This window comes from Aedes aegypti, chromosome 1, assembly GCF_002204515.2.
Source record: "Aedes aegypti strain LVP_AGWG chromosome 1, AaegL5.0 Primary Assembly, whole genome shotgun sequence".
Lineage (NCBI taxonomy): Eukaryota > Metazoa > Arthropoda > Insecta > Diptera > Culicidae > Aedes > Aedes aegypti.
The window spans coordinates 260,446,708-260,471,989 of record NC_035107.1 but is presented as its reverse complement, the minus strand read 5'-3'; the positions used below and the strand labels follow the sequence as shown (position 1 = coordinate 260,471,989).

Here is a 25,282-nt window from a genome sequence, read left to right as displayed (position 1 = left end):
ATGAGTCGAAAAAAATAAAAATCGACCTCGATAGTCTTCGATTTGGATTCAATTTTGCAAATGTTTTTGATATGATAGAATAAGCGTTTTCCATAGAAAATTTGATCATTTCGACTCAAGTGTAACATTTGAAATTGGCCTATAAATTTTTGCATGCAACTTTTTTGAAAAATTCTAACTCTGAAACTAATGATTTTAGAGAAAAATGTTCTATGAAGAAGTTGTAGTGAATCGTTTGGACTATAAAAAATATACACTGGAAAAATATTTTATTTATTTTCATAAAAAATTCAAAAATAAAACTTATATTTTAAATTACACAAAAACCCTATTTTTAATATTTTTTAAATTTTCACCATAGAATCTTGGTAGTATACAGATGTTTAAGACAAAGTTTCATGATGGAGAAATTTTAAATAAAAAAGTTTTTCTAAGCACATTTTTCGGTCGATTTTCAAAATTTTGTTTTTTGTCAAAATAAATACGTTCTGATGATACAGTAAGCATTTCGAAATGATTCTAAGCCATGATGATGATGATCAATAATTTCTCTACAAGTAGTTATTTTCGAATTATATCGAGTTTAATGCAAAAAATATTATTTAAATATTAAAATAGGCCAGTTTTATGAGTTATTCGCGATCCTCCATCATGGAAAATAAGTAAGTGGAAAGAAATATGGTCTTCACTCTCGAAAACGTATTATTATTAATGGAGAAACGCGAATAATTTATGAAAATGGCCTATTTTAATATTTAAACAATATTTTTTGCATTAAACTTGATATAATTCGAAAATGGCTTCTTCTAGAAAAATTATTCATATGCTCATTATGGCTGAGAATCATTTCAAGTTGCTTACTGTGTCATCAGAAGGTATACACTGAGAAAAATCTACACGTCAAGGTCGTGTGTTTTACTTATAGATTTGCGCAATGAGTTGTGGTTTTCCATGATTTGAGTGTGGTAGCCATATGGATTTCATCATTGATTTCACGGTATGATAACATGTGTATCAACATTAGGTTGTCATGTGAAACAAACATGAATTTTCAAATATTAAATCATGAAAACCAACTGATAGCTTTAGATAGTCATGTGTGATAGAACATAAATGTCATGGGACTGAAAGAAGAAATTTGGTAGAAGAACTTTTGCTCCCCAAAATATGGATCCGAGGCTCCTCTGCTTGTCGCAAGCTCTCTTGATTTTTTTTTCAAACCCGTGAGCCAGCAACAAGCGGGGCGCCGCAAATCCATAATTTGGGAGGGCAGGGATAAGCATATTCCATTTTTTTCGAAACTGAAAGCCAGGAAAATCTGTTAGTGGAATCCGATTTTTCTACTAAACTATACATTATAATCAATGTTTTCTTATAGAAAGGTAGAATTCTCGTATATCGGTCAACTTCACTAATAAAAGAAAAATCGAATTCACAAATTTTCATCAGACACTTTCAGCTTCAAAATTTGCTTCTTCTCTTTGGAAGCATGATGATGACTATCGTTCGACACGAGGTCCAACCGCAATTCAGTTCACTATGCATCCCATGGGTTGATCACAAACAATTTAGAAGCTTTGAACATGGAAATCGATAGCATAGCTCATGGATTTCATAATAACAATCTCATTGCGCATACTTATCAATGAATCGACCAACTGACATGATGATTATGACACAAGATAACCATAAGCAAAACACACTGAATCCGTGTTGGAGTGATGATCTATGCGTCCATAGGTTGACACATACGAATCTGAAGAGAAAGCTTCGGGAACTTATGTGGAAAATATATGGAATCCCTGTTGTCGGTTGATGAATCAATCCATGAAGCAAAACAAAGCAATTTAATGTGTAACACACACGAAGTTTGCAAGAAAATCATAGCAAATCGATATGGACGTTCATGAATCGATCCATAATTTTAAACACACAGATCGAGCGTGTGGATTTTTATCAGTGATATTTATTTTGACAAAAAATCAAAATTTTGAAAATCGACCAAAAGTTGTTCTTAGAAAATTTTTTTATTAAAAATTTCTCCATCATGAAACTTTGTCCCAAACATCTGTATACTACCAAGATTCTATGGTGAAAATTTAAGAAATATTATAAATGGGGTTTGCATGCAAAAATTTATAGGCCATTTTCAAATGTTACACTTAAGTCAAAATGATCAAATTTTCTATGGAAAACGCTTATTCTATCATACCAAAAACATGTGCAAAATTTAATCCAAATCGAAGATGGTCGAGTTCTGTGACTGACCGATTTGACATGGAATTCGTCAAAAGGGAAGAAACTCACAGTAGGTATTGATACCAACTAGAAGAAATATTATCTACGCCATATATATGCGACAATTTCCCATGAAGTTCTTGATATCAAATTCTATGAGCTGAATGTATAGATCTAAGATATACTATTTGCGAGGATTTGCCAAACAAATTCAGTGAAAATTTTCAATCTGAGCCTAGAAAAAAGGCTCAAAACAAATTATTTCGTTAGCTCACTTGTCTCAAGCCTTATGAGGTTTTATACAACCTATAAATTCTCAGGAAATTGTGTTTAACAAAATATTTCAAATATATTATATAACATCTTGTACGAGTTAAAGCAATAGTTAACCCGTATAGGCCTGAGTGAAAGCAAAAATTATAAAACCCTCACCGCTCAGCGAATTCTAAATGGATTCAAATGATTTTTTGTCAGCACACATATCTAGTTTCTAGAAGTGGACAGAGGAACGCGGAAATATTCTTGTGGCCTGAGTTATTCCGGTGGATAACTGGGTCAGGTCGGGTGAGAAAGGTACTGTGCGTTTGTGCCCCTGAAGGTAGGCAAATTTCAAGTCACAGATAATTTCCGGAATCGGTTATAATGTGGCCACTACATGACGGAATTTCAAGAAAATTGCATCAGTGTAAACCTTTTGAGAAACAATTGAATTGGATATCTATAAGTTTTGCATTTGATTAATTCTACAAATGACCTTTTTCGGGTCCCGGGACGCCTCAAACTTATGATAAAGTGGCCAATTTGTATCTGAACGTCTGTGCCAAGCTTATGAGAACGCATTTTAGTGCACAATTATGTTTAATTTCTACTTTTTGAGAGTTCAAACGGTTTAGTATCCAACAAATTCACAGCCGGTTTTTCCGGACATTACGTCCGAATGACCACCCGGTATATTTTAAACGGTGCAAAACTCTTCATTTATAATGTTGAATATCAGATCTTTATGATTTATGCAAATTAAAATGATTGCCATCGGAAATAAATAAAGGTAACTTGACATGTCCCAAAAAATAGCCCTTTATTACCAGACATGACCCAGTGACCCTCCGGAATAAATCCGGCCACAGGAATATTTCCGAGTTCCTCTGGCCACTTCTGGAAATTAGTTATGTGGGCCAGTAAACTGACAAAAAATCATTTGAATCCGTTAAGAATTCGCTGAGCGGTGGAGGTTTCAGTATTTTTGCTTTTACTCAGGCCTATACGGGTTAAGTGTACTATCAATGTTCATAAATTTCTCTACTCCATACCTTTTTAATGATTTCGAAGACTAAATCCTACAAAAACCGCTATAGATTTTCAATAATGCTGGAGATCTGGCGTGATCGCACTCATTTGGAAAAGTTACCTTACTAAACTAATAAGGATCTTGTGATAAATCACTTCGCACCAAGCGTCCAACGAACCATGTTCTCTTTTTTAAATTATCGCATTTATTTAAATTACAATTTCCGTACAACTGTATTCTGCCCTGTTAGCTGTTGTTCTTGTTGATTTCCTTGCAGTAAATCTTGCACACCCCAAAGTACACCGATTCTAAGAGAGGACCTTAGCTCTCTTCCTCTGCACTACGGCTATCGCGTGGTGCCACTGTGCCAGGTGCAACCCATCACCCTTTCCCAAACCCTCCCGCGGGTCACCTGATCCTTGAGGCTAGGCGGGACTCTATTGTGTCGGTCCCACCCCGGGAACTGCGACCCGCCGAGAAGGGCGGTGATGACTTTCTCCATGGCCTTCTTCCTGGTGTTACTCTCTCTCTCTCTGCCTCTGTGAAACTGTGTGCTTGTGTGTTTGTGGGGGTGTTTGTTTTTCCGTGTTGCTAATGGTGTGTTTGTGTGGGGATTCAGTTTTCAGTTTTGGCGGCACTCAATGTGAGTGAACTTTCCTGCTCTCCGAGTTTTCTTCTTAATGTTCTTCGCCTACAATCACCTAAATAGCCTATTTTCATCTCAGATATTTTTTTTTTGTTTTCCTGTGTGTTCGTGTGTTGACGTTTCAACACAACAAAATGGCGCGTTTTGTTTGGATCTCTAAGCAACGCAGGATTTTTGTTTTTTGATTTTCTTTAGCTACTATGCTACACAATGTGTTTTCTTTGTTCTTTGCGCATGGTTTGTCCTGAATTTAGTTCATTAAGGTGGAAGTGTGCGCATTTTAAGAATTATAATCATCATCATCATCATAATCATCAATATAATTGTCGTTTTCGGCTTTGAATGCAGTTTTGATGGGTTGATTCTAAGTATTTTGAGCTGCCTAAACACAATATGGGAGTGGAGCTGATTGACTACACGATAAAATAATAAATATCTTTCGCTAGCGTTAGGTGCCGTGAGGCTGTGTTCGTTCTGCTGTTCATGCTTTTAATACACTAGAAAAATTTGCTTATATTGCTCTTGTTTTGATTTGTTTTCTTTTTTTTTATCTAATTTAGTTATGTTGAAGCATTCTTTTCTAATGAAAACATATTTCGCTACGTTAAATTAAAGAGTAGAAAAGATGGAAATACTTTCTGTTCTTTGTGGTTGGTATAGGAAAAAATACAGAAATCTAGCAGAACTACATGAAATTGTTTAACACAGACGCTCGAATCCAGTCTCTGAAAGAAGGGAGCCTTCAGAGCGGCTGAGCGCGATTGGCTCTCCTCTCATTTGTGTTTGTATGTATGTTATATGTTAACGTTGTCCCTTCGCATGCCTAACAAAACAAAAAATGGATTTCATGTGTGTGTCAGTCTTCTTCTAGGTTTACTAATAATAATAATTACTTCTGTATCGTTAAGCTTCGCGGTTCTCCTGGACATTAGTGCACTAGACGGGCTAGTCACTCCCTACAAAAATCGACAAACTGGAATGGCGGATCAATATCAATTGTGTGTGGTTGGCGTTGGAGCCTCCGAAAACTGTGAAGAGTACAAACGGAAAACATTCTTCTCATAAAAAAAATCTGATTTTAATATCAACCTTCGTTTTTTTTCTTCGTGGTACAAAAATTTGAAATCTTGGTCATAGGAAATTTGAAATCCTGGAAAAATGGGTCCCTATCACTCGTATAAGAAAATCTATCACTTATTCTCACTCGCATGAACTCTTCCTCTCAATCGTTCTCAATCTTGAACATAAAATCAAAAAAATCCCAGGATAGAAACCTCGAACACTAATCTCACAATTAGCAGTACGCTCCTACTCGAAATATATCGAAAAAAAAATGAACTGATCTCTAATATAGTTAGTACTGTCTACAAATATCCGTCCTCTTAAAGTAAAGTGTTATAGTAGCTTAGTAAACGTCTGCTGGTGCTTCTCTTTTTGTGTTTTGTGTTATTATTAATAAACGTAGATGGTCTTCAGCTGGGGCTTCAGCTCGGGCGGTATCGCCGGGGCGGGTTCGTGCGATTTTCGCGACACCAACCGCTTGAAGCGGCCCGACAGTTGTCGCTTCAGTCCCTTGAAGCCGGTCTTCTCGTTGTGTACTAACGCGTCCTGGAAGAAAGAGAAGGGGGGGAAAGACGGGGATTAGTTGCGTTTTTTGATGAAGATTTGGAAACATTGAAGGGGATGATGGGAGAATGAGAGAATCTGGCAACACTGCTGTCAAACTGACAGCATTTGAACTGTGTGAAGAGACTAGAAATTATTGATCAAATTATCAGGGTCATTGTGTACGTTAGGATGCATTGGAAATGAGGCTGCTCATATTTCTAATTGGAAACGAATTTCAGAGGAAGCATGCAGTAAGCACGCTACACTGCTGTCTGTCCATCCACAAGCTCTTCCTCATCAAAGTCGAAGTCTGGCAAGCTAGACGCGTGGCATTAGATCACACTTGCTCGCTTCCAGCTGCAGTTCGAGTGTGTCTAGTGCAACGTCACTTCTAATAAGAGGTGATTCAGGGATTTTCTGAAAATGCCTTCGTCATTCGGCAAGTCAGAAGAGGCATTCTATCACGATTGGACGATCTGAGATCGTGCCTGCCTTTGGTTTTTGCTTTGTGCTATCAGAATCAAAGGATCCAATAGGAATCCAAGCAACCGACATAATATGCCAAATGGCTGCGTCCTTTCCGACGATGTCACATGACTTTGTTTTTGCAACGGATGAGCGCAAGCGGCTTTCATCTGCCTTCGGTTCCGTTGTGCAATTGGGGTGTCTGTTTGCCGCTCGAAATACGATTGGCAACAGATGATGGCGAAGCTGAACGAGAAGGAAACCGGCAAAACCCTGATCAATTTACACACATCGAAGTGATAATGAGCCGTCCCCAGCAGACGACCTCGTGGCATACTCACTCGCAGAACGAGTGCGCACGGAGTCGTTTTTATTAGCTCATCGCCAAAACGAGCCAGTTTTTTGACAGTTCGCAATCAATTTGATGGCTTCGGTGTTTCCTGATGAATTACTGCTGGAGGCGCGTCCATTTGATCCATTGTTCTCAACGAATTGGAGACAAAGAGTCTCTGGCCGCCCGTCTTGCATGTAAAATGATTCTGACTGACTAGAATTAATGCGTTTGCGTTTGTGGTGGTGGCGACGGCGCTTCCTGAAGCGTTAGCATATGCTTATTAACGCTGACAGCCGCAGGCTCATATTTACGAGGAAAATCCTCGCTTCACAAACTGCCGCCAGTACCGCCACTTTGCATAATTATAAAGCTGCAAGGGTGTGCACGCGAAAGTACAGGGCCTAAGATGCTGCCATTTAAAAATACACGGTAGCACCTTAACCCGCGTGCCCCTTGGCGCTCTAGACAGCCCTGCCGCGCGCTTTCTGATCGTTGCCGCTGCCGCTGCCGTACATCGACCCAAATCTTTTCTTTAGTAGCATCTCACCAGAGGGAAACGAGAAAAAAATCACGCTTGCTCTGTCGGTTGCCAAGCGGGCGCAAAGTTTGCTTGCCATGTTCCCAAAAATAACAACTCATGCTCTTCTCGGAGGCTAGAGCTAGGTAAAAACTATTCGATTTGGTGGCGGTTTCACCGATTGTCGGATTGTTCCGATCGGTGTTTGGTAGGGGGATTTCATTCATTTTAATGTCAGTTGGATGGATTTCGATTGAAATTAGGGGAGATTGAGTCAATTTTGACTCAAAAAGCCAATTCGAGCTGTTTGTTATGTTTTCGAGCAGCTGTTTTGTTTGGGATTCGTTTGAACTCCTTTACATATTTTCTAGCTCTCTAAACAGAATCACTAGCAAAGAGACTCAAGAATGGATTTAAGTATTTTGCAACTTTCAAATCCGTCCTAAACGTTTGTCTTTTGACAGATACGCGTATTTCAACTGCAAATGGTAGTCAAAAACGCATGCCGATCAAAAGATAACCATCAATGGCGGAATTGAAAAGTTCAAAATACGTAAATCAGTTTTAGATTATTTTTAAGAGTTCATTCGTTGAAATTAGTCACATTCCGTTTACAAACGTTACAGTAAACTTAAGAAACAGTAAAAGAATGCAAATCTGCTCGAATTCTAATACATTCAAGCAAATAAATGCCTTTTCAATCAGGGTTGCGTTTTTTTTCAATAATATCTTAAAATCTGCTCGTTTTGAATCCAGCTTTTTGAAAGCATTAATGACTGCCGCAAACAGCTTCTCTTTCTGGTAGGGATCAGTCGATTTGACGTTTGGCTTGAGTCGTTTTACAGTCGAAGCTTGATATAACGACATATTTTGATCAGCCAACAAACTTCGAGCAGCTCTGGTATTTGAAAAGCGAGGAAATCAATTTTCCGTCATGGATCACATCGCATGACAACGACAGCCGCAAACAATCGGTTATAACAGCCAAGACAAGAACAACTTTGGCAACTAGCGTCTGTTTTGAAAACAAGACAAGCAGTTTAAACATATCATAATTTGCCATAGAGCAGATCTGAATGTCAAACCCAAATTTAAGTTGATATTGTGCATATAACATCGAACCTAACTTGTGAAACAATCTTCAATTGAATTTCTATCAGAAAACTAAATTCAAGCAGTTTTAACATTTAAAATTAGAAAAATATCAGCTTCCTGTCAAAAACCATTTAAATAATTGGAAAAGATTCCTTATTCACATTTCCAACTGCTCGAATGTAAAACTTAGAAATCGTTTTAAAGACAAGAAGTTTAAACATTTCAAAATTTACCTTGAAGCAGATCTTAATGCACTTTCTATAATTCAAAATCTAGTTAGAGTTCAATTTGTACAATAGCATAATGAATCGAATCGAACCAATCTTGTAAAATGCTCGTCAATAGATTTTTTTTTTGCAATAATGGACACATTTGAAACAGCAAACCAAATTCGAGCAGTTTGACATTTGTAATTCGAAAAATATTACCTTCTAGTCGAAAGCCATTCTGAAATCGATAATGCAACGTTTGACTATCAGAAAGGCGGTCAAAGATTCAATATCAGCATTTTCAACTACTCAAATGAAAGGAATTGAATTTGCTTTCAACTTTTATTGACATTCTAATTTAATTCTAAGTTGAAATGAAGTTCAATTTGCACAAAAGTATAAAAATTTGGTGTATAATTGGCCTTATCTTGCAAAATGATCGTCAATCTGAAGCGGTTGTTGAATCAATTGACATATTTTGATCAGTGAACCGATTTCGAGCACTTTCTGGATTTGAGACATGGAAAAAGCCTTTTTCCGATTATGAAGGACATTAAAACCAATAGAGTAACGTTGAAATCTATTTCTATCCACCACAAGGGATACAAATAGATTTCAAATCATTCCCAACTGCTCGAATTCAACAATTTCTTACCAACCCCCATTCGTTCTTTGTTCCTTCGCAATCCGAAGCACAGTTCTCATAAAAAATTGATTGGATCCAGACCAAAGAGAGCATTGCAAGTTACTGGCTGGTAGCAACGGACGGCGGCTAAAAGGGCGAACAAAGTGGAAAACAGGAATTCATTCAACCCATTGCCGTCTGCGCGCACCATTCCTGGCCGCCTTCCTTGCCGGAGTAACCGGACGGCTGAGAAGAGTTCAACGGCAGAACGGGTGCACTGAACCGCAATGCTGACCGCGCGGCGTCTCCTCTTTGGCCGTCTGGTTCTCATCCGTTCCCTCAGGGGTCCCTGAATAAGGTTTCATCTCCTTCGGGTTTTAATGATGGGAATTCGAGGTTTTTGGGGTTCAGGAAGAAAAATCAAAGGTGCTACTTACTTGACTATTGGCGTTGTAGTGGTACAGGTTAGGCTGCGGCGGTAGCGGAGGAAACACCCACACACTGGACGGGCTTTGCCGGAACGCCACCGGAGTTGGCACGGAGTAGCCGTTCTCCAGCTGACTGCTGTGGTTATTACTACTGCTATGATGATTGTTGTGATGATGGTTGTTGGTGCTGCTGCTGTTGTTGTTGTTCTGATGATGATTATGATGATTGTGGTTCGACGACGGTGGCGCAGCTTCCACGTTGGTCGCCGTCACTGGACTCACGGACGATTCTTCGCGCTTTCTCAGTTTGCTGCGGACAAGACGCATGGTCATTAGGGTTCCGTTACTGCCAACCATTTTCTTGAGCTTGTTAATTTTGGCGAGCGATTGATTATCACAGGTACACGTCGGTTTTGGGGGCAGGCGAGGCGCCACAGATTCTAAATCTTTGGTTCTAGTACGGTGCAACAATTGGCACAACTCTCTTTCGATTATATACGTATCACAATACTGTATTCCCTTGGGAAGTTTGACTTCCGCAACGAAATTAAAGCACAATCACTTGGAAATGTTTGCTTGACTAGAGCGATCGAAGTGAATTTTCCTCCTCTTCACGTTGCACTTCTAACTATCAGTGTTTTTCAACCATTTTCGATTCGATGTCGATCTCCAACAACACTCTTCTCTTCCGACTGAAACTCGCGGGAAGAAAAGCTGCCTCCGATCGATAATAATTTCACCGAATTTCTCCTCACTTCACGCTGTATCAGCTCCCAAAAACTTTTGTATGTTTCCGATTCCCACTTTTCCTTTTGTAATCACAAACCGAACTCTCCTTCTAGGCAGGTTCAAACAATTCTAGCAGCGCGGAAGTTTTTGGCTAAACGAGAGCGCGAGTAGAAGAATATTTCTTCTTGAACGAGAACGACAACTGCTAGCTTCAACGGCTAAAACTCAACTTGATTCGGGTTGGGTTCGGCGCGCTCGTTTTATATATTGGCACGAACGAACCGAACCACCGACTCGGCTCGGAGCGGCGACGTCACGCAAACGAGCAGTCGTCGTCGTTGTCGCTGCCGCTGCCGCTTCGCACACCGAGACACGAACAGATGTTTGCCTGCGCGCTTTACACACGCAAACAAACAGCTCGAAAAATACGTTTGTTTTGAAACGTCACTGTTGCGTTCGTTCGTTCGTCTGTTTGTTACGCCCGCAACGGACGCATTAGTTGTTACAGGGGTGGAGAAGGGTCAAACAACAATACCCAGTAATTTCCATTCGATTCGATCTTCCATTTCACCGACTGACGTTGGTCGTGAATCGCTCGCTCGGGGCTCGGGCGCATAACGATATCCGATTCACGTTGCATGGAAAATCGAGAAAACGGAGACGGGACCGCGTGCATCCCACACCCCTGTCGCATCTAGTAGTCACCGCCGCACAATGATAGCAGCGAAGCGATGCGATTAAGGGTGGAATAGGGCGATATTCAAAACTGAAAAGGCAATAGATGGCTCTTTTTCAGTGGTAGTAAAAACAAAATCCTGAAGCAAAGAAAGCACCACGGAAGATGAACTAAACACAAAAAGTTATGTATTCACTTAACACTTGATTTCTAATCACTACTTTTTTGATCTAGTTTCCTAATTTCAAGTAATTTACGTTTTTCATTATTTTCCATACGTTTTGACAGTTCTCCGACTACCATTCTTCCATGCGCTTGTGTTGAAAGTTTGAGAAATTTGAGAATCCAGCGTAGCGCGATTAGTGGGTGGAATATAAACAACAGTGTCGTCGCTCGGCGGCCAGTAAAAGAAACTGAATGTTCTAAAAGTTGTTGTCTGTACTTTTTGCCGCTGGCGCCAACTGTTAGCGTTTAATAACGAAATAAACAGTCGTTACCCTATTAAATCCGGCTTGATTGCTTGGATTGCGTTTTTCCCGCTGAACCTGACAACACGGCAATCACCGCAGCACACACCGGTGCACCGGTTGGTGAGTCATGCAGGGAATGGGCCCATAACCGGACTAGGACAAGGTCAGCTACCGGAATCCGAATCTGGATGCCGGGAAATCTCGGTGAGAAAAATGGGACGTAATGTTTGCAAACAAATCAACCGCTTGGCACTCTCGACTGAGATAATCGGCAGTCAAAGTGAAACGTTGCCAAGTCGATTACATTTTATTACCCCCTTCGCTGACAAAGCTGAGAGTCGCGAAAGTATTCTCTTGCACACTGAATGGAATAGTAATTGGACAGTGAAAGTAGCCTTTCGTTTTGATGTTTCGAGCAGTTGATCGACATTGATGATAAGTTGAATCCTCTCACTCGAAAAAAAACGAATAGATTAAATTCAGAGTTATATCCAACCGAATTACGCAGCTACTCGAAGAATTCGGAGGTTATCTCCAAGACAGGGGGCGTGGTTTTCAACCACTAATCCGCTGCGCGGAATTCGGTCCCTGTTATCAGCGAGAGCAAAATCCCGGACTGGGTCGATTACGCGCTGAACTTTCGATCCATTGTTTTGATCGGATGTTTTGCGTGAAATTACGCGGAAGGATGGGTAATCCTACCGGATTACACATAATCTAACGAGTTTTGACGTCAAATTTCTGGTCAGGAGGTCAAGAGCATTTGGATTCGAGCGGTTCTAGCTGGATATTTCCGCAAAAGATCTCCTAAGTCACCGTGGTATCACTTTATCTCTTTATCTTCGATGATTTGGCGAATTTCCCAACTCATTCAGAAGCTACTGTTGCAAACTCACCCATCGGATGAGATTTGTTTATTCGCTTGTCTTGGAAGGTACAAACAGACGATCAAAAACATCCTGTTATGACGTTCGGTCCAGCTCGACGCCATCAGTGAGCTAAGAAGGGTCCGGCCCCCTTGTTGTTTGTTCCCCAAAGCCGTAGGAAAAACAACCAGAGTTTTGTTGCCGTTAATTAGTCAGTCCAGCTCCAGGAGCTTCGCTTTCGGAGCACGTAGCACTTGTGGGCAACACACGGCTTTCCGCTCCGGAGAAGACTTGTTAATTAACTGATAACGAGTTTTTCGCACGGATTGTCGAAAAGCGGGTGATCTCACCGAAAAACGTGCACCATCATCGGATAAACGATCGATGTGATTCAGAAGGTTTTTTACTGTTACGACCATTACTGTTTTGTTCGAAAAATTGCATCATTGTTTTTTTACGGTCTATTTAGTTTTTTGAGTAATTCGAGTAATATGCAAAAGTTCGCCTGAATCAGATATGTTTGCTCGAACCACAACCCTTTAAACGAATTCGAGCTGCTTCAATGCTAAGGTTAATGAACAGTTTAAAGTTGTGATTAATCATTTCCAAACGCTTTTAAAAAATACAATCTCAAATTCCTTTTATTACACCGAAAGTCGAGCACTTTTGAACAAACAACTTCTTACTAAGCAGAAAATTCTGAGTTGAAAAAGCTTCTACCGGAAGCTGCCAAAGGTTCTACCAGAAGCTGAGAAACCTTATCCCAGAAGCTGAGAAGGTTTCTCCTACAAGCTGAGAAAGCTTCTCCCAGAAGCTGAGAAAGCATCTCGCAGAATCTGAGAATGCTTCTCCCCGAATCTGTCAAAGCTTTTCCCAAAAGCTGAGAAAGTTTCTCCAAGAAGCTGAAAAAGCTTCTTCTAGATGTTAAGAAAGCTCATTCCAGAACCTGAGAGAGCTTGCTCCATAGGCTGACAAAGCTCCTTACAGAAGCAGAGTAAGCTTCTTCCAGAAGCTGAGAAAGCTTCTCGCAGAAGCTGAGAAACTTTCTCCTTGAAGCTAAGACAGCTTCTCCCAGTAGCTGAGAAAGCTTCTCCCAGAAGCTGAGAAATCTTCTCTCAGAAGCTGAGAAAGCTTCTCCCAAGAGCTGCAAAAGCGTCTCAAAAAAGCTTCTCTCAGAAGATGAGAAAGCTTCTACCAGAAGCTGAGAAACCTTTTCCCAGAAGCTAAGACAGTTTCTCCCTGAAGCTGGGAAAGCTTGTTTCAGAAGCTGAGAGAGCTTCTTCTAAAAACTTCTCCTAGAAGCTGAGAAAGCTTCTCTCAGTAACCGAGAAAGCTTCTCCTAAAAGCTGCGAAAGCTTCTTTCAGATAATGAGAAAGCTTCTCCCCGAAGCTGAGTAAGCTTTTCCCAGAAGCTGAGAAAGCTTCTCCCAGAAGCTGAGAAAGTTATCCCAGCAGAAGCTGAGAATGCTTTTCCTAGAAGCTGAGAAAACTTACCCCAGAAGCTGAGAAAGCTTCTTCCAGAGGCTGAAAATATTTCCCTGTTGTCTCATCAAACCATTGAATTCAATGACAATCTCTCTCATTTGAATAATGTTTCAAACTACATATCAATTTAAAAAAAAATATACCGAAAGCTCTCTTCATAAAACAAAAAATTTAATTAAGCAATGCATAAAATTGTAAGTTAAGTCAAATTATCTCTTTATGTTTGTCAAAAGCTAAATGTTACAATTATTTAGATATACAGGAAGCTCCCTATCACAAAACGGCAATTTTTGTTAGAATTAACAAATTTTAGTTTTAGCATAGTTTTCCTGTTCGATAACGCATTATTACCTAGATTTAGACGGTTTGAGGACAAAATGTCGAAAGATAAAACGTCGAAAGACAAACCGTCGAATGCCAAAACGTCGAATCCCAATACTTCCAAAGGGACAAAACGTCGAAACGAAAAAACGTCAAATTATTTATTTTTTCGGAAAGAGAATCATTCTTCAAGGAAATTTTCGTTCCTTTTGCAATTCTTCTTTCGACGTTTTGTTGTTTCGTTGGTTTGTTCCTTTGACATGTTGTCCTTTCTATGTTTTGGCATTCGACGTTTGCTAATATGGAGTTCACACGATAAGGATCTGCCTAGTTATCTTTACATGAATTCATCAAGCAATTCTTCGAAGAAGAGTTCTGCCTGGGATTTACCTAGATGTTTTTCTTCCGATTTTTCAAGGACTTTATTCAATAATCACTCCAGGGTACATTTCCAGTAAACGTTTCTCGGAGTACCTCTAATTTCTCCAACCAATCGTAAGCAGTACCTCAAGGTATTTTTGAAATATTCCATCAATGGGGTCCTACAACTATTTTAATGAATAACACGATAGAGCTTGTTCTTGCTACTACTTACTTTGGAAACATTTCTTGCTCAAATAACGGCGAAATTATATTTGAACTTCATACGGGCTTAAGCCCGTCATTCATTTTGGCAGCCATAATGTCCGTGCTAAACCATCTGATTTTCTTTAATTCTAAACCACGGGATGAACTAGCAACACTCATCAAGGCCTTGTACAAATGTCAATGACGGCCTACTTCGCCTTAAAAATGGGTCAAAACTTGAACTTTTACACATTTTATATTGTTTGCCGGTCATTTAGTCGACAAAAATGCTACAGGGATTCAACTTTCTAACACTGGGGTTGTTCCTATCTGAAAATTCGGAAGGGACACGGAAAACAAAATACACAAAAAATTGATTTTAAACCAAGGTCAGAAACCGGAAAATAATGTTTTTTTTGTGCTCAAACGAATGGAAAACATTTAAAAATTTAGTTTCTAGTCAAAACTTAAACGTTTAGTACTAAAATTGGGACAAGGATTTAGGACCCTATTGTTTCAAGTGTTCTAGCAAAGACCTGGCTGGAAGTTAATAGGTATTCCTCCAAGTATTCGTCTTAAATTGCACCGTAGGGATTATTCTACATATTTTAAAGGGATTTCTCTTTCAATCTCTCTTGAGCTTGGTCAGTAGTTACACCCGGAGCTCAATAAGGGATTATATAATTTTAGAAATCACTTGGGGAGTTTTTATTTTTTCATTGTAAAAAAAAACAATTATTTTTCTGTAGATATCTTAATTTATTCTCCAAAATATCCTTTAAGGAAATGTTCTTGATAATATATATCATCGCTATTAAAATCCTTCACCTGTTATTTTCTTTGGGAATCCTCTATGAAATTTAACCTTATACTGAACAAAAATCTGTTCAAAGATACCTCTGAGAACTCGAAAAAATTCTCAGTAATTCTTACAGTAACTGTACTAACTTTCATTCTGGAATTTTTACAACATATTTTGATCATCCTGAGAAATTCCACCAAATATTGTTAGGATTATCGAAGGTTTCCTCTATGAATCATTCCAGCATACCTTCAGATGGCATTCTTCCAGGGATTCCTTTAAAGGTTTCTCTTCTCAATCCAAAAAAATATCTCAAGTGATTTCTTCAATAATTTTTCAGAGCTTACTCCAAGACTGCCTCCAAGTATGCCTCCAGAGATTGGAACTCCTTGTGAAATCCTCAGAAGAACTCTCAGAGGTACTCCTGAAAGAATCCCTTTATAAACTCCTGATGGAATCCCTGGAGGAACTCGTGATAGAATCCTTGGAGGAATTTTTAGAGATATTTTTGAAGGAACTCCTGATGAAAATATCGGAGGAACTTTTGATGGAATTCCTCGAGGAACACCGGATGCAATCTCCAGGAGGAACTCCTGATATAATCTCTGGAGGAATTCCAGGTGAAATTTCTGAAGGAACTCTTGCTGGAATTCCTGAAGGAACTCCTGATGAAATCTCCAGGAGAACTCTGATGGGAGCCCTTAAGGTACTCTTGATAGAATCCCTATAAGAAATCCTGATGGAATCCTTGGAGGAACTCTTGATGGAATCCTTGGAGGAATTTCTAAAGATATTATTGAAGGAACTCCAGATGGAATCAATGGAGGAACTTCTGATGGAATCCCTATAGAAACTCCCGATTAAATCTTAGGAGCAATTCCTGATAAGAAACCTGGTAAAATCGATAGAGGAACTTATGATGTGCCTAGAAGAAATCCTGATAGAATTCCTCTAGAAATGCCTGATATAATCTCTCCTGATGGAATCTTTGGAGGAAGTGGTGAATTCTCTGAAGAAAATATTGATGAAATGCCTGGAGGAACACCTGAAAAAATCCTCAGAAGATCACTCAGAGGTACTCTTGATATTCCTGATGGAATTCCTAGAGAAAATTCTGATGGAATCCTTGGAGGAATTCCTTCAGATATTCTTTAAAGAACTTCTGATGAAACCCTGGAAGAACTGATGAAATCCCCAGGAGGAATCTGATGGAAGCCCTTAACATACTCCCAATAGAATTCCAATATGAACTCCTAATAGAAGTCCTGGAGGAATTCCTGATGGAATCCCTGGAGGAGTTCCTGATGGAATCATTGGAGGAACTCAAGATGAAATTCCTAGAAGAACTTCTGATGGAACCCCAGAGAAACTCCTGATAGAATCCCTGGAGAAATTCCAGGTAGAATCTCTATAGGAACTCCTGGTGGAATCCTTGAAGAAACTTATCATAGAATTGCTAGAGGAACTCCTGATGAAATTCCAAGAGGAGTTCCAGGTGGAATTCCTGAAGAAACTCCTGATGGAATCCCTGGATCCTCGTAGGAATTCCTGGTACAATTCCTATTAAACTTGCGTAATGAACTTGTGATGAAATCACCGGTAGAACTGCTGGTGCATATGCTAAAGAAATAGGTTAATGGTTATAGGGAAACGACAGCGGAATATATACAAACAAACTTTGTTAGATTACCATGCGTCGACGTAGTGTAAATTCACGCATTTTAACTTGCCACCCAACTGCATTCATGAGACGTCGAAGCTTCAATTTGACATACTACATCACCAACCGTCAAATCGGTCAAGTTAGTTCGTCAAGCAGCATCACAAACCGTGAAACATAGCACCAGCATGAAGTTCAACCTGGCGGAGTCAATGTTGGCTTAACTGGCTGAGCGTCTGTGAGCTGCATTAAGAATTCAAAGGATTGTTTTACATATTGATTCTTGGTTTCCACTAGTTTCTGCTTGAGATGGGTACTAAAAACATCTTGAAAAATCCTTGGATAACTTTCTGAAGGAATTTGTCGAGTATGAACCCATTTTTGAAAGGAATTTCTAAGCAACACGTGGACGGATTTGTGAAAAACATTAGTGTAGAATTTTTTTTTCAATTTAATTTTTTTTTTCAGTTTGAACAAGGTTTCCAAAACGAGCTCTTGCGGAATTTATTGTAATTTATTGCTATCTGTACGAATTTTGGTGATTTGGAATAAATTCTTCGATTCTTGATGTAGGTTGTTTTGAAAGAAACTTATAAAGTATGCCATGAAGAACTTTTGTAGAAAATAGTAGAATAATGTTTAGTATTTTTCTCAGTAATACCTCTAAAAGAACTTTCGATAAAATTATTGTCGAAATCGATGGAAGAATCTTTGAAAAAATCGTGGAAAATTTATGACAGAGTCCCATAAAAGTTATCATTTCCAAAAAAGTATCTTGAGGAGGATATCCACAGAAGAAAGTTAAATGCAATTTGAAAGAATTACTTAGAAGAATTGAACTGATTCCTGAGAATATATTGAAATAAATCCTGAATCAATCCATGGAGGAATTCCGAGTGTAATACATGAAGAAATTCAAGAAAAAACATGTGAAAGCATCTGTTGAGAGATTTGATGCATCATTAGTTGAACTCTTGTGAAAAATTAGAAATCTTCGAAGTAGTTTACTAAGTGCAACAAGTGATAATTCGTGCATTGTGTATTTAAAGGCATACATTTTTATATAATGAATTGTGGAGATTCTAAAAAAACGTGGGGTAATACCTGCTAGATAGCTGTAGAAATTTTGGATAATAATTCTTGGAAAAAATGCTGGTGGAATATATTTTAAGGAGGTCTTTTATATTCCTGTCCAAAAACAGATTAGGCTGCAATTGCCAATCAATACAAACCTTACTAATTGAAACTTCTGACTTCATTCAATCCGAATTATTGGATTAGGATTTCTTCTTGCCCACTGTTGTTGTCCATCACATTTTAACGTTTTATACAAAAAGAGTGCAGAAGTTGCTTTTTAACGAAATTCGTGAATGGAGCTTGTCCTATCTTGATAAAAATCCTGACTATGCCCATAAGAAGAAACCTGTAGAGGCATAGATGAAGGAACTGTGAAAGAGTTGGGTTAGAATCGCTTAATTCTCAGGGATTCCCAGCAGGAATCTCTATTGTGATTCTTTACGAAATTTTTTACTAAGGTTTTTTTTTCTGTTTTCCCAGGAATGTCCTTGGAATTCTTCCAGAATTTTTACAAAATTTCACGCGGCAGTTTCATTTATGAAATTTTGAAAAGTTACCCAAAAAACTTCTGCAGGGCTTCAGTACCATTTCTACAAAAAAAAAGGAAAAAAACAACATAAGGAATTTCTGAGGAGTTATAGTGGAAAGTTCATGGAGTAAAAATAGTGAGTGGAATTCATCCACGGATTCCACAACAATTCGTTCAGAGCATATCTGCAAGGAATACTTTGAAAAAATCATCAATAAGACCAATTTCAAAAGACGAATGCATCGGGAAATTAAAAAAAATAACTTGCGAACTATTTTAACTAAAAGAACTTTCAAAAGACCTTCAATGGAGTATTTGAAAATTTGCATTGAAATATTGACAAAGTATTTTATTTTCTATCAAATCGATTAACTTCAAATCCCGGTCTGGTCCAGAATCTTCTTGGGCTTGAAAATGTTTCGACGTATCAGGGCATAGAGTATATTGTGATTTATAAATGTGAAAATGCTCAATAGGGTCGATAAACTCTGTCCCAATTTTAGTACCAAAAGCATAAATTTAAGCCTGAAAAACAATGTTTACTCAATTTTTAAATACTTCTCGTTGGTTTGAGTCTAAAAAATATTGTTTGCCGGTTTTTGTGATTTTGTCACTATCCTTTGGTTTGAACTCAAATGTTGGATGTATTCTGATTTCCGTGTCCCTTCCGAAATCTCATATTGGAACAAGCCCAGTATTAAAAAGGGAGATATGATCAACCCCTGTGGCGTTTTTGTCGACTAAGCGAACGTCAAACATGATAAAAAGTGTCGCATTTGTATATCGTATGGCAGGTACGATGATACAGATGTCAATTGTAGCATCGTCAATATTGTAGCATTACGAAAAGATCCTTAACCGATCGGGAATCGAACCCAGACACCTTCATCTTTTTCTGGCGTTACGTCCCAACTGGGACAGAGCCTGCTTCTCAGCTTAGTGTTCTTATGAACACTTCTACAGTTATTAACTGAGAGCTTACTATGCCTATGAACATTTTTGCATGCGTATATCGTGTGGCAGGTACGAAGATACTCTATGCCTTGGGAAGTCGAGAAAATTTCCATCCCGAAAAGATCCTCGACTGGTGGGATTCGAACCCACGACCCTCAGCTTGGTCTTGCTGAATAGCTGCGAGTTTACCGCTACGGCTATCTGGGCCCCACACCTTCATGCTCTATCTTAATAATAATCAAAAACGCTTTAGAATCCTCTCGGCGAAGTCCTCAAAACAAAAAGGAGGTGCTGATGAGTGACGTAACGCAAGAACGATGATGAGGAATACGTTTATGTTACAGTTAGCGAATGAAATTCCACCAGAAAGCTACATTTGTTTTAGGGACATTAGGGTTCCTAAATAGCTGGATAAAATTTCTACTGTATATGTCACTTTGCTACGTAGAGTCTAAGTAGTGAAGGCCCTTCATTGAACATTGTGGTGACACAAGGGCTGTCAGTTGCATCAGACTAGTGGTTGCAATCAGTAAGCAACTATTCTGTGCAAAACAGCAGATAGCAGGGAAATTAATCCAAACACATATTCTGTTGCCCCAACTTTGTTTACACATAAGGTTACTCAGCAACATCTTGTTTTCATTTCACCAACCCAACTCGTCCAACTATCTCATGCGGCCAGGAAGGGCTTGTCGCTCACGCTGTCAACCGAACACATTAGTCACTCGGTGCCACCAATGGAACTTTTCCCCTGACAACAACCGTCAACCGAACCACTTGATAATTGAATAATTGGGAAATTTTCGCACGATTTGTCCGAAAAATTGGTGATCTCACCCCGAACTCGGACAGATGCTATCTGCAGACGGTGTGAATCAGGGGTTTCTTCCTCGCATTTCTGTTTCCCAGCAATGTTCCACTTTCAAAACACATGTTGGCTCTGCATGGACGGACACTCACACACACTCGATATCATTGCGTTTTACGCGTATTCATAACATCCTCTTTCGCTTCTTTCAACCGATAGCTACTGATAACGTCTGCGGTCGAAATTCTCGCGAAATGTGCTTCCTTCCTTAAGTCGCGTCACCCCGCGCCACCAACCATTTGTCACCGTGCCGTGCCGTTGGCACCACTGGTTTGCATTGTTTGGTTTTCGATCATGACAGCAGTGCGTGGCGCCCCACTGAACCTGGATTTCGCTGCGTGTTTTGTTCGTTTTCGGTTTGTTTACATCTGGGCAATGGCAACTTTGAGACGCATTTGTGACAAGTGCAGCAAAACAAACTCCAAGGGTCTGGAAAACCGTAGCGAAAAACATGTTTTCCAACAACCAATTGGCTTACTGGATGTTTGAATGGGTCCGGTGTAAGAGGTACAGTTCCACAAAATAGCGCCACTGGTCCACATTTCGCTGAACCGCGCGCGAACATTTGTGTGTTATCATCGTGCCGCCTCGCCAGTGTTGTAAATCAATCTCGGTTGACTGAACAGTAGGCGGGCAGCACAGTGCTATGGAAACAGCTGTTCGGAGTCTGGGACAGAGTTAACCGCAGTGACTGTGCAACTTTGGTCGGAATTAAGCATCTTAGGAAGTGGGAGCACTGTTCTGCAGTTGAACACCTGGACATTGGATGTCCGGGATGCACTTCTTGGAAGGTGTTCTTGGGCGAGGACGTTTGCCTGGGGAAGTCCGCGCTTCTTTTGTTTGCGCGAAGTTTACGTGGATTTGAAGCTCTATGGACCAATGCACGAGTTCACTAATTTGACGTTTGAGCGGTGCCAAATTCATTCGTTGCCATGGTCACGTAAATAACACGGCACCGCTCAAACGTCAAAGAATGAACGCGTGCATTGGTTCATACCGCACAGGAAGCGAAGCTTATCTAAGTAAAGGGCAGAATTTTACGATGGTGAATGTCTCTGCAGTTGCCTTTCATTTGTTGGCACAGTTGGCACTGAGATAGATGGATACAGCGTGGTAACTAAAAGTGCTGCGAAGTGAACGATTGCCAGTGGAGAGGTGTAATTAACACACAAACATACATCTGAGCTACAGACTATTCTACATAACTCGATATTCCATCCATTCATCGATATAGAGTTATAGGGCCGTAGTAATATTAGGTTTTCATGGCTACCTCGATTGTCCCTTGAACCGCAGTTGCAATGATTCCTAACTCGATGGTCCTTTCAATATCGAATAATGGAAAGTTTACTGTAGCGATGGCAATTTGCAACCCGAGTGGGCGAATAAAACTTTCACCGACATCATTTGCCACAGGTGTTGAAGGGATAATTACATGGCATTTAGCGCGGAAGAAAGGGTGCCGTTTAGAAGAAAAAGCTCATGAGTTGAACACTGAAATACAGGTACACAGTAGAACATCAAGCTAAAAGCTGAAGCGAACTGATTGTATGCAAAATTTATGCGATGTACACGGTAAAAAAAAATGTTAAAAAAGTGATTCATTTTAAAAACAGTTTTAGAATACAGGGTGTGATTCTTCCTAATTTATTTTCTCAAAACCGTATGAAAGTTACTAACGTCGATTTGAAAAAGTAATCGAGAATTGTTTTCGCGTTCGGTAGCCTAGAAAAAGTTGCTTTCGATGATTATGTTCATACTCCGAAACATTGCCCTGTTCAGTAGTAAAGGACCTGACCAGCAGTGTCCAGCTCTGCCACAGATAACCAAGAGAAAACCCAATAATAATTCCTGTACGATGCAAGCCGGACGATGCAGCCGACATTGATGGTAATTTCAGTTTTAACGGTAAGCAAGTGTATCATGAGCGTGAAGCATAAAAAGAAGTATTTCTATTACAATATCCAGAAGTACAGTTCCCCTAATATTAAAAAAAAGCAATTTTGGGGAGTCCAGTCAGCACTGAATTCAGTGGCATGAACCTTAATCATCATTAACTAATCGAATTAATAGGTTATTAGCTAATTTATGTGCAAATAGACACAACAAATAACAAGTGCCCAAAATGAAATTAGTTGTTTAGATTATCCCCTCTGATGTTGTTTGTTTGGTATGCGAAACAAGAGGCTAATGGTCACTCTGAGAAAATTGTACTCAGAATTTAATTAAGGCCATTTGATTTTTACTTTAAATTTGATGAAAATTTATGGAAATTAAAAATTGCGCTGTATTTCAAACAGCTACGCAACCAACTGATTGCACTCATGCCGTTCACCCATTTGGTTTATAATTGTCAGTAACGCCCCTTTGAAACAAGCGTACAGGGATCAGGATTCGGAATGGAAGCTGGATATCCCAAGTGTTAACTAATAATTTTGGAAAGAGGTAGTTCAGCAAGAAGATGAAGATTCCGGAAAGGCTACGAATTTCCGCTAATATAAGGTGTCGAGGAGGTAGATGCATGTTTAGGTCGAAACTCATCTGCTACTAGTTGCGGTTTTGAAATGAACTTTGGATGAAAGTATACTCTGAAAAAGAGAAAGAAAGTCCCTGAAGGGTTTATCCCAAAGGAAAGAGGCAGAAAAATTAGAGAGGAGAATTGAGTTTAAAAAATGAGAAATCTGCAAGAAAGTCAACAATTTAAGATGACAGAAGATGAACAAAGTTTATTACAATACAAAAACAAAGAGCATTTTGAAGAAAGCATCTGATTCTCATTATGTCAAAAGTCCATTATAGCAAACGTCTTAATTTGAAATGTTTCACTCTCCTTGCCAACTTCTTATTGTGCAGATTTTCAACAATACTTTTAAATTTGGTACTCTAAACATTCCTTTAGATATTTCCTTAATAATTTCTTTATACATCTCTCAAGTTATGTTATCTATTAGTTCATCCAAGTAGTTTATCATGAATTTTTATGAAGAGAGCGTAGAAGATTTTTTTTTTTGAGATTCTTACATATTTTTTTATACAACCCCAAATTATGTCTTAAAAAAACATTTTGGTTTTGTCATGTTGTTTCAAATTTTTTTCCCTCTCCATTTCTTCAAAACGGTATGATCTTATTTTTCCAAATAGTTCCATAATTTCCTTGATTTTTTTATCAGAATTCTGTCATTACTAAACTATTTAGAAAAATCCTTCAAAAACACTGACACTTATTTATGAATGTTTTCCTATTTTATATCATTAATCCTTAACATTTCCTGTAGTAATTCTCGTTGATATTTATAAATTTCTGGAGCAATTTTTGCCTAGCAATAAATTGCGTTCCTAGCTTAATTTACTTCCGCTGCTAGCATGGTATTTCTGTACCTTCATTATAGCTTTGATAATATTGCGCTACAGAATGCATGTCTTGATGATGAAGGAGCTCACAAGTCCTGAAATCTTCGATGAATTGTGGGAAGGAATTCTTTTCAAATTTATTTCTCATCATAATGTTGTAGTTTGAATTATTAAAAAAAAAATCGTAGTCAACTTTCCTGCCAAAAGTATGGGGAGCAAATCTGGCACAACTTTTACAACAAATTCCGACATTATTCCAAATATATCTATTAACCCTTTGGGGCCTGATTTTTTCCAAGAACTATTATACAGTTTTTTGAACGCCTTTCAATAGTTTTGGTGCTCAAAATGCTAAACATAACAAGAAATGATGACACATATTTTTTTGGGAGGTGCTAGGTCTTCCAAACTGCTCTTGAGTTCATAACTTGAAGTCTATGCTTGTAATAACAACCTTGTTCATCATACAAGGTGATGAACTGTAATCTACCGTATATTCTGAACCTTCTGAGTGCTCAGCAAATATTATCAGATCATTTCGAATGTTCTAGATTATCTAACTTGTCGGGATGTTCAGTACATAAGATCTACAACGCGATGAGAGTCAGGATTTAGTGGTAATAAATTAATAACCAAGAAACGAAGCACTTCCGAAACATGGTGTATTCGACGAAGTTTCCAGTCATAATTAGCGACATCTATTGGGAAACATCCATAAATTATGTCACATAAAAATATACTATTTTCAACCCCCCTGCTTTTCACCTTTTGTTTGAGAACAATTTGTGAAAACGTCAGTAGAGTCTAAATGCGTAAACGAGTAGAAACACGTTTTGAATATATGTGTTTGTCGACGAATCTTCTTCTTTTTTCTTGGCACATCGCTCCCACTGGGAGAAAGCTGGCTTCTCAGCTTAGTGTTAGTTTAGCATTTCCACATTTATTACCTGAGATCTTTTTCAGCTAATGACCTTTTTGCATCGATATATCGTGTGGCAGGCATGCACCCATACTCTGTGCCCAAGGAAGTCAAGACTCTTTCCTTTACGAAAAGATCCGGTAATCGTCATACAAATCTCGAGCTCTACTTCTTTTTTGCAATCGTGCAACACGACTATCCGTGTAGAGGCGTCACTACTGTACTGTCACAGACAAACAGACGTAACACTCTTGAGAAGCTCATGGTACATGCGTTTAACGATGAATTTGAATTTCATTTGACCGAAAATTTCCGTAGATCTACGGAATTGAGCACTTTCTACGGATCCGTAAGATAATTCTACGGAAAATGTATATTTTCTACAGAAAGCTACGGAAATTCTCATTATTCTACGGTAGTTTACGGATTTTTCCAACGGAAATCTACGGAATTGCAATGCCGGGGATCTCTCCCCCCGCTTATCACTTTTCGTCTACGGATTGATTTCCAAAGAAATCTGGCATCGCTGATTATTTCTAGCGCAAGCAACTACTG

General features: G+C 39.0%; 1 protein-coding gene across 8 annotated transcripts in view; it reads right to left on the bottom strand.

The window, feature by feature from the left end:
• Positions 1-3,708: 3,708 nt before the first annotated feature.
• The window catches only part of LOC5576734 (myb-like protein A), a 571,099-nt gene continuing 549,525 nt past the window's right edge, over positions 3,709-25,282 (bottom strand). For all 8 annotated transcript variants that reach the window (XM_021837660.1, XM_021837661.1, XM_021837662.1 and 5 more), the window contains 2 exons: positions 9,463-9,763; positions 3,709-5,780 (listed from right to left, as the gene is read on the bottom strand). In XM_021837660.1, the coding sequence (XP_021693352.1) occupies positions 5,625-5,780; positions 9,463-9,763 (457 nt within the window). In that variant the 3' untranslated portion in view covers positions 3,709-5,624. The remainder of the gene's footprint in view (positions 5,781-9,462; positions 9,764-25,282) is intronic.